The sequence below is a fragment of the Cynara cardunculus genome, assembly GCF_001531365.2.
Source record: "Cynara cardunculus var. scolymus isolate 2C chromosome LG 12, CcrdV1, whole genome shotgun sequence".
Taxonomy (NCBI): Eukaryota; Viridiplantae; Streptophyta; class Magnoliopsida; order Asterales; family Asteraceae; genus Cynara; species Cynara cardunculus.
In genome coordinates, this window is record NC_037539.1 from 25,421,021 (window position 1) to 25,430,996 (window position 9,976).

The 9,976-nt window shown below is 35.1% G+C and overlaps 1 protein-coding gene across 1 annotated transcript; it reads left to right on the plus strand.

The window, feature by feature from the left end:
- The first annotated feature begins 445 nt into the window (after window positions 1-445).
- LOC112523789 (cytochrome P450 CYP736A12-like) lies at window positions 446-2,382 on the plus strand. The gene is made up of 2 exons (XM_025133467.1): window positions 446-1,120; window positions 1,555-2,382. Exons 1-2 carry the CDS (start codon window positions 446-448, stop codon window positions 2,380-2,382), a joined length of 1,503 nt encoding a protein of 500 aa, XP_024989235.1.
- The last annotated feature ends 7,594 nt before the right edge of the window (window positions 2,383-9,976 follow it).

Below are 9,976 nucleotides of genomic sequence, written 5' to 3' on the forward strand. Positions count from 1 at the left end.
TTAATAAGTTATACTTACACACAATTTACTTGTAATCTTGAATTTTAAGTAATATGTATTAATAAACAATACTTCATGCATTAAAAACGGTTTTTAAAAGTTTTTGTTAAATGTTTTATAACATAGTATAGATAATAATATTTTATTCCATTCGAATTTAAAATGTTATTAAATACTCCATCACTACATATATAAAACCCATTTTATTGCATGGTGATGTAGAGGGCAACCAAAAGGTTAGTGTCATAACACGTATATAAGTGATTGGTAGAAGGGACAATTGATACCAACAATGCTTAAGATCGGAGATAGCAAGATTAGTGATATTAAGTGATGCCAAATGGAAACGACAAACTCCATTAAAATAAAAAAAATTCACATTTATATATATACATGTAATGTAAACACATTAGTATCACAAGTAACTTGCAATCAAGCTACAGCCATGGACTCTTTTTCACTTGCACTGCTCATCCTTCTCACCGGAACTTTGTTTTGCTACTGGTGCTTCACTCATCTCCGCCACAACAAACTACCACCTGGTCCCATGCCTTTACCAATCATCGGAAGCCTCCATTTATTAGGGAACCTCCCCCACCGTGCCCTTCATAAGCTATCCCAAAAGTACGGGCCCATCATGTCCATCCGCCTCGGCTGCGTTCCGTTTGTCATAGTCTCTTCACCGGATGCCGCCAAACTCTTCCTTGGAACCCATGATGCTGTGTTCGCTTCTCGACCCGAAATCCAAGCCTCCAAGTACCTGTCCTATGGCTCTAGAGGAATGACTTTTGCGGAATATGGACCATATTGGCGGAGTGTAAGGAAGTTTTGTGCGGCAGAGCTGCTGAGTGCCACCAAGATCAACAGTTTTCTTGGTATGAGAAGGGAGGAGATTGGGCTGATGTTGGCGGAGATTAGGGCGGCATCAACGGTACATAAGGTGGTCAACGTGAATGAAACCGTAGGTGGGTTGATTGAAGCGATGACTTGTAGGATGCTTTTTGGAAAGAAAAACGATGAGAGGTTTGTTTTCAAGACCCTAATTGATGACAGCATGGAAGCAACAGGTACCTTCAATTTGACAGACTATGTGCCAGTATTTGCTTGGTTTGATCTTCAGGTGAATTTCATAAGCTTCCCTTCAGTTTTAGTTATCTCAGCTTTTTCACTCTTAACAGAAAACTAGAATCATTAAAACCAGAAAACAATTATATATATATATATACATATATATATACACACACACACATACAGAGATCATTTTCGTACAGTTTCGGCTAAACAAAAACAATATCTAGATGTCACTAGCATTTGACGATTTCATAGATACCATGATTTTAATTGCATGTATAATATATACTCGTATTTCTGAAACCTACGAAGCAAGTATAATAGAATAAGATAATCGAGAGAAGAAAAACCAAAACAAGATTTGAAGAATCATACACCAAAATCGTGAGACTTACAACAATTAAGCTTTTGTACATTGATATGAGATTAGTTTTCTTGTGAGATCTAACATAAAATCACAGTTCTTGTGATCCCAAATTGCAGGGTTTGACTAAACGCTTTAAGTCGTTAAGCAAGGACATCGATGAAATGTTCGAGATAATGATCAAGGAGCATGAAGAACGCAGTTCTACCTGCTCTCAGAGACCGGATCAAATGGACTTCATTGATGTATTGCTGTCACTAAATCATCATAACTCAAACACCCATGACGAGTTATCCTCTACCATTGACAGATCAAGTATGAAAGCCATTTTACTAGATATGGTAGCCGGTTCCATTGACACTGCCAAAACGTCTATCGAATGGATAATGTCTGCTCTTATTAGACACCCTAGAGTGATGAAGAAACTCCAAAAGGAGTTGAACATGATCGTTGGAGATACAAAAATGGTGGAGGAGACGGATTTGACAAAATTATGTTACTTACATATGGTAATTAAGGAAACTCTTCGTCTATATCCGGTTGGTCCATTAATGGTTCCCCATGAATCAATAGAGGATACACTGATTAACGGTTACAACATACCAAAAAAGACACGAGTTCTAGTGAACGTTTGGGCATTTGGGCGAGACCCAAAAGTTTGGTCTGAGAATTGGGCAGAGTTTCTTCCTGAGAGGTTTCTGGGTAGAGAAACCGACTTTCGTGGATCAGATTTTCAGCTTATACCATTTGGAGCTGGAAGAAGAGGGTGTCCTGGAATGAATTTGGGATTATTGAACATTGGCTTGGTAGTTTCCAATATGGTCCACGGCTTTGATTGGGTGCTTCCCAATGGCATGTCACCAAATGACTTGGATATGAAAGAAAAATTTGGATTAACTACCCCTAGGGAAAAGCCCTTACTAGCCATTCCAATAAACCGCAAATAAGGGAGATGGGCATGTGTGAATATGTAGTGTTTGGAATTTGCTTCAAATTGTCCTTTGTATTGCCTTGGAATTTGCTTCATCTCATCCTTTGTTTTGCTTCATGTGTGAATATGTACTGTTTGGAATTTGCTTCTATAACGGATCACACATCCTCTAGGAATAAATTGCAACTATCTTCGCAATAATTTGAATTTGAATTTAGTCAAAGTCTGTTGTAATCTATATTTGATATCTCTTGTATTTCTCCTAAACTCTAGCCTTGGTATCCCTTGTATTTCTCCTAAACTCTAGCCTCTCCTTTGTATATTTATATGGTTATTGTGAATATAATATTCATTCAAGCCAAATTAATATTCATTACCTATATGGTATCAGAGCATCACACGCTCTAAAGAGATCCATCGATCATCTCCCTCTCTCAATCTCCCTTGTCATCTCCATGGCACAAAGCACAACCCTAGTTCATCTCACTGCCTCAACCCATTTCCCTATCAAACTGGCCACCACAAACTTTCATGTATGGCGGCGACAGGTGCAATCCACACTTGTTGGATTAGGTCTGGACGATTTTATCACTGAGAAGAGTGATTTTCCAACAAAACTATCACCGACAAAGAAACTGTCAAGACCAATCCCGATTACACTGCTTGGTATCACCAAGATAAAGTAATATTCAGTGCTATCCTTGGATCATGCTCAGACCCAATCCAACCTGTCATTGCCTTCACCTCTACTGCAAAAAAAGCCTGGGAGTGTCTCAACATGAGCTATGCCAGCAGCTCTCGTTCAAGGATCATCTCTTTGAAGTCCAAACTTGCAAAAAATCCCAAAGGAAATCGACCAATCACCGAATTCCTAAATGAGATGTGCTCCATTGCGGATGAGTTGGCACTTGTCCAAAGCCCGATTCATGAAGAGGACCTACTGGTACACATCCTAAGTATATTGGTGATGAATACACCTCAACAACTACTGCAATAAAATTTCGTGAAAACTCGATCTCTTATCCGGAACTTTTCGATAAACTTGTTGACTTCGAACAATCTTTGAAAGAGGTGGAGTCTACTGCAGCACATAATGGTTGTTAAAGCAAACTACTCTCAGCGATAATCAAACCGTACCCATAATCGCTCCTCCTCAGACTACTCGAGCCGCAATAGTCGCTCTCCTTCTGGGTACAACAATAGAGGAAATTGACCCTATTTTGCCCAACAAAACCCTCAGGGGAAGACCAATAGGTCCCATCTGTTTTGCAAATACTGCAACATACTAGGTCATGAAACACGTGAGTGTTGGAAGCTTGCCAAATTCTTAAGAGACAACAACATCCTGGTTTCCACCAGTCCCGTCACAAATGCCACATCTTCAGGGATTAAAACGAGCCCCAATCACAAGTCATGGTGTCACGCGCTGATTTTTTTTTCTTTCGTTCGAGTGTCGTGATGTCATTCTTAATAACTTATGCCATGAACACAATACGAACTTAAAAATTCAAACATACATAATGTGTTAAACGTAATTCGTTACATAATTGTGGAAGCGTAAAATATTTTAACGTAATCAATGCTAATTAAATATCTAATCAACCATGATTCAAAACATAGTTTCATCTTTTTTCATTCAACTCGTCTACTGACTATTGATACCTGAGATATATACATGTATAGTATAAGCTAAAAGCTTAGTGAATACAATATGGTTTAATGGTCACATACAATTCGTGTTCTTTAGTGTATTTTAGTTATTATCTTACAAGTGAGGCCTCGACTCGTCAGTTTTCTTTGCGTATGTGGTGTCTTCTATGGACGAGGACTTCAAGACCTCGGAATTGCAAGCCCTCCTTTCATGTCCAACCCACCCCGTAGGGTCATTTTGGTAATTTCATAGGGATTAGATTTAAAATAACACTTAGATACCAATTCCCAAGACATTGGGTCATTTTGGTAATTTGTAAAGCAAATACGTAAAGTATTGCTAAAATACCGATTTCCAAATATAGGGTCGTTTTGGTAATTTTATAAAAATAATAATATAAAAATGAAGCTCATAGACCAATCCCAAAGATATATGGTTATTTTGGTAAATTTTGGAAGCAAATGCACAAAGTATTGTTAAAATACTGATTTCTCATTTATAGGGTCATTTTGGTAATAAATGAGATAAATAATCGAAATTGGGTCAAAGTTTGCATTTTACAAAATATAAATAAACTTGATGAAAATCTCATAAAGTTATTATGAAGAAAATTATTTTCTGAAACTTCAGCGGGTTCAATGCTAATTTCTGAATCTTAAATATTTAGTGCATATTAATAATTTCAGTGCATAAAAGTAATAAAATTCATAGTTAACTTACTGGTTAATGCATTGAAGCTACGAGATTGAGGTTGAGGGTTCGAATTCTACCCTCAGCGCCTTTATCCCTTTTTTTATAAAGGAAAACGGATGCGGGTCAGGTCTTACCCGTCCGACCCGGTTCCCGACCCGGTCGCACCAGCATCCATGGCTGCACTAGAGTTTTAAACTCGAAAATGGTTTATTTCTTGATCTTTTTTCTTCGTTCTTTTTGCACCAAACTTTTGGTAATATTTTTACCAACACTTTGACATTAAGAAGACGAATTTTCATCAGGAAATGAGTTTCATTTACTCATTTAAAGTTTGTTTTTAAAACTAAAATTCAACAATTTCAAAACATAAAAATCGAACCACATAAATACAAATATGAGACATGAGGCTACTGAGGTTTGTTAGAGTACTTAAAAATGAAGCCATAGACATAAAAATCAAGAGATTTGGTTAAGAATCTCACCCAAAATCGGTGAAAAAAGCGAGATTTTCAATACGGACCTCAAACTCAAATTTCTCTCTCAATATTTGCTTATTTTCTAAGCTATTTGAACCAAAATGATCCTAAGTCGGTGCTCTATATTTATATGCAAGAGTTTTGGCTTATTAGTTGACGAAATCGGATCAAATCGCGTGTTTTTGGCTGAGGGGTCGTTTTCTTCAAACAAACATGTACTATTGGCAAAACAAGTCCCTCATCTTTGAAAAATATGACATTTCCCCCCTGAACTTTCTGACATTTACAACCAGACCCCTCCTAACGTGATATATCACATTTTTGGTCCAATAATAAAAGAAAACAATTTTATTTTATTTTTCTTTTTGTCTTTCTTTTTATTGTTTATTTATTTAAGATTTCTACAATTATTTTCTTTAATTAATTACGTAAATATTTTAACATTTCAAATGAATTTAATAAAAAAAAATATTTAAAGGCTCATATAATATTGTTTAGATACTAAAAAAATTGGGCTTTACACATGGCTTGCGAATATTGGTGCATCAAACCATCTCACATCTGATCAGTCAACACTACACTCTGTTTCTGAAAATGGGGGACCGGATGAAATCCTTCTAGGTGATGGTACAAACCTCTCTATCTGTCATACTGGTCACACTCATATTGTGATAACTTGATCTTAGTTATCATCCGAGGTAAATAATATGTGATTATCTGATTAAATGATTACGTGATAGCATGATAATTTATTACGTTTGATCATGCTAGTATGCGAAAATTAATTGTATAATGTGGTTATGTGTATCAGAATATGTATATATGTAGAAATATATATATATATATATATATATATATATATATATAGGGACAAGATCAAATGTTAACCAAAGTTTTTGTGTTAACTTTGCAAATCATGTCAACCAATCACAATCCATTCTTCTATTAGGTATCTTTCATGTTCACAATTTAATGCCAAGGGTAATTGAGTCATTTCATTTGCTATGTAACTCTCATACCATTAAAGAGGAGTTACAAAATCATAAAATTCCTAAAAATATACATTTATAATATTGATATTTTTATTTATTTTTTTATTCTTGATCTTYCATTTTTATTGTTTTATGAGTTTTTGATTCGTGGAGGAAACACGGTAGTAAAATCTTCGGTATCGTTCAAGCTATTATGGATAAACACATTGAGAAAAAATCGACAACATTGAGAAGATTAAAATGGTTTATGGTGACAATCGGAGTTCGAGTTCGGGAAATGAAGAAATTAACCAAAGCGAATGTCTTCGTAATGGATTAATATTTTATTAAACTCGTTTTAATCGAAATTATGTTTATTATGATGTGTTGTGTTTCTTGTAGTTCATATTGTGTTGATAACTTTTTTCTTTAATTATTAATACGTATCTAATTCACATGTTCAAATGGAAGTACATGCACGACTCATTTTCATATTGTCATATTACCGACTTGTATGAATCATAAATCATCGTTTTCATGTTACTTCTATCATATGAATACAAGTGTTATTCTTTAAGCTTGATACCAAATCTTTATATTTGTGTAAGTGTTTGCACCAGATGTTCATAGCGTCGGGGTTTTGTGTTCATATATTTTATATGATATGAACAAGGGGTGAACAACCACATAAGACTAAAACATATATGAACAAGGAGTGAACCTTAAACCGCGTGGATGCAATGCATGTATAAAACTCCAATTGACAAATGATCGCTCCTGAATATGTTTATAATGAAAGAACTATTGTTCACAAGCTGTTCATATCGTGTTCATACATGTTTTTTTTATTTATGTCATTTCGTATAGCAGTTATTCTTATTATGTTCATATTGTGTTCATAAATGATATGCAGCCAAAGTTCATATATATGTCGATTTTTTGTTCGTATTTGACACAATGGTTCATATGTATATAGTTGTGTACATATAGTTTTACATTAACAAAAATCATAGAATTTTTTGATTTTGTAACTCCCAATTAATGATATGGGAGTTACATAAAAAAATTACCTAAATACCCATTTCAACTTTGTTCACTTATCTTTATGAAATTTTAAAATTAAAAAAATAAGTTTTTATCATGATTAATCACAACCGTTTATTGAAARATTGAATGGCCAAGATCGGTTAACAAAGTTAACACAAAAACTTTGGTTGACATTTGAACTTGACCCTATATATGTATATATATATATATATATATANCACCTCTGTAGTGCGCCGGTGTTAACTCTACCAGATGGATCCGAAGACTTTGTGGTATACAGCGATGCTTCAAAGTTAGGATTAGGATGCGTTCTGATGCAGAGAGGAAAAGTGATTTCTTATGCATCAAGACAATTGAAAGATCATGAGAAGCAGTATCCAACTCATGACACGGAATTAGCTGCTGTGGTATTTGCTTTGAAAATATGGAGACATTATCTTTTGGGAACAAAGTGCCAGATTTACACAGATCACAAGAGTCTACAGCATTTATTCAGCCAGAAAGATTTAAATATTCGACAGCTTCGATGGATTGAACTTATTAATGATTATGATTGTGAAATCCTTTACCACCCAGGAAAAGCCAATGTGGTAGCTGACGCTTTAAGTAGAAAAGAAAGGAGCGGGACTATTAAAATGGTGGCAATGAGAATAAGTTTAATCTCTGATATTCATGAAGAAGTTCTGAGATGTCAGAAGGAAGCTATGAAAGAAGATATTATCAAATCAGAAAAGTTGGGTAAGATAATTTCAACCTTGAAACCAAATGATAAAGGAATTATGTGTTTTCAAGGGCGAATTTGGGTACCATATTTTGGAGATATCCGAAGTATGATATTAAATAAAAGTCATAAATCCCGATACTCTATCCATCCAGGCACCAATAAGATGTACCGAGATTTAAAACCTTTTTATTGGTGGCCAGGATTGAAAAGAGATATAGCTCGGTATGTGGAACAGTGTTTGACATGTTTACAGGTAAAGATTGAACATCAGAAGCCGTACGGAAGTCTTCAATCCTTAGAAATACCTGTATGGAAATGGGATCACATTACCATGGATTTTGTTATGAAATTACCTCAAACTCCAAGGGGGTATGACGCGATTTGGGTAATTGTTGATCGTTTATCTAAATCTGTGCATTTTCTACCAATAAGAGAGAAATACTCTTTAGAAAAGGTAGCGCAGATCTACATCAAAGAAATTGTTACCAGACACGGTGTTCCATTGTCTATTATCTCTGATAGAGATAATCGGTTTACTTCCAAATTCTGCGAAGGACTACAGAAAGCTTTGGGGTCTGAAATTCGGTTAAATACAGCTTATCATCCACAAACAGATGGGCAAAGTGAGAGAACTATCCATACTCTCGAAGATATGTTGAGAAGCTGTATCATTGATTTCGGAGAATCGTGGAAAGATCACTTGCCATTAATAGAGTTTGCGTATAACAATAGTTACCATTCCAGTATCCAAGCGGCACCATATGAAGTGTTATATGGACATAAATGCTGAACACCGTTATGTTGGAATGAAGTGGGTGAAAAACAACTGACAGGTCCTGGAATTGTCCAAGAAACTTCTGAAAAGATTGAACAGATTCGTGAAAGAATCAAAACAGCACAAGATCGCCAGAAAAGTTATACAAATAATCGTTGAAAGCCAATTGAGTTTGGTATAGGTGATTTTGTGATGTTAAAAGTTTCGACATGGAATGGTGTCATCAGATTTGGAAAGAAAGGAAAGCTCAGTCCAAGGTATGTGGGGCCGTTCAGAATATGTAAGCGAATTGGGCCAGTAGCATATCAGTTAGAGCTGCCAGGAGAGCTGAGTCTGATTCACAACACTTTTCATGTGTCAAATCTGCGGAAATGTTTGGTTGATCCAAATCTAGCTATATCGTTACCAGAGATTCAATTAGACAGTAAGCCGAATTTTATGGAAACACCGGAAGCCGTAATCGACAAAAAGATCAGGGTGTTGAGAAACAAAGAAATAAATCTGGTTAAAATTTAGTGGAAGTTTCACAAAGGACTAGAAGCAACATGGGAATTGGAATCAAAGATGAAATCAGAATACCCATGGCTTTTTTATTAAAGGAATTCCGGGACGGAATTCTTTTAAGGGATGGATAATGTGATAACTTGATCTTAGTTATCACCCGAGGCAAAAAATATGTGATTATCTGATTAAATGATTACATGATAGCATGATAATTTATTACGTTTGATCATGCTAGTATGCGAAAATTAATTGTATAATGTGGTTATGTGTATCAGAATATATATATATGTAGAAATATATATATATATATATATACACATATATATATATATATAATATTTTACACATGCATATTAGGAAATGCATAGTGTGTGTGGATGTATGTATGTGTGCATGGTTTTGAGTATGCATGCATATGCATGAATTGGTTATTATAAAAAGGGGCTGTTAGCTGACTTTCCACTTTTGGAAAAGTATAAAAGGGAGGTTGAGCCTCCATATTTTCTCCCTTCTTGCTTTTAAGATTCTTGTTGTGCGATTTAAAAGAGAAGAGAAATTGACCGAATATCTTGTCTGGAGATTCAAGTTGATTTCAAGTGTTTTGATTTCAAAAGCTTGTTAAGGTGAGTAATTTCTAAACTCTTTTGCATAAAATTATTACTGGGTTTGTATGAATCTTGTTTATTTTTGGAAAGAAAATCAGTCTTTTGCTCAAGTGTTTTATCCGGGTTTTAAACCGGACAAGGCTTGTCCGGATTGTTTTAAATCG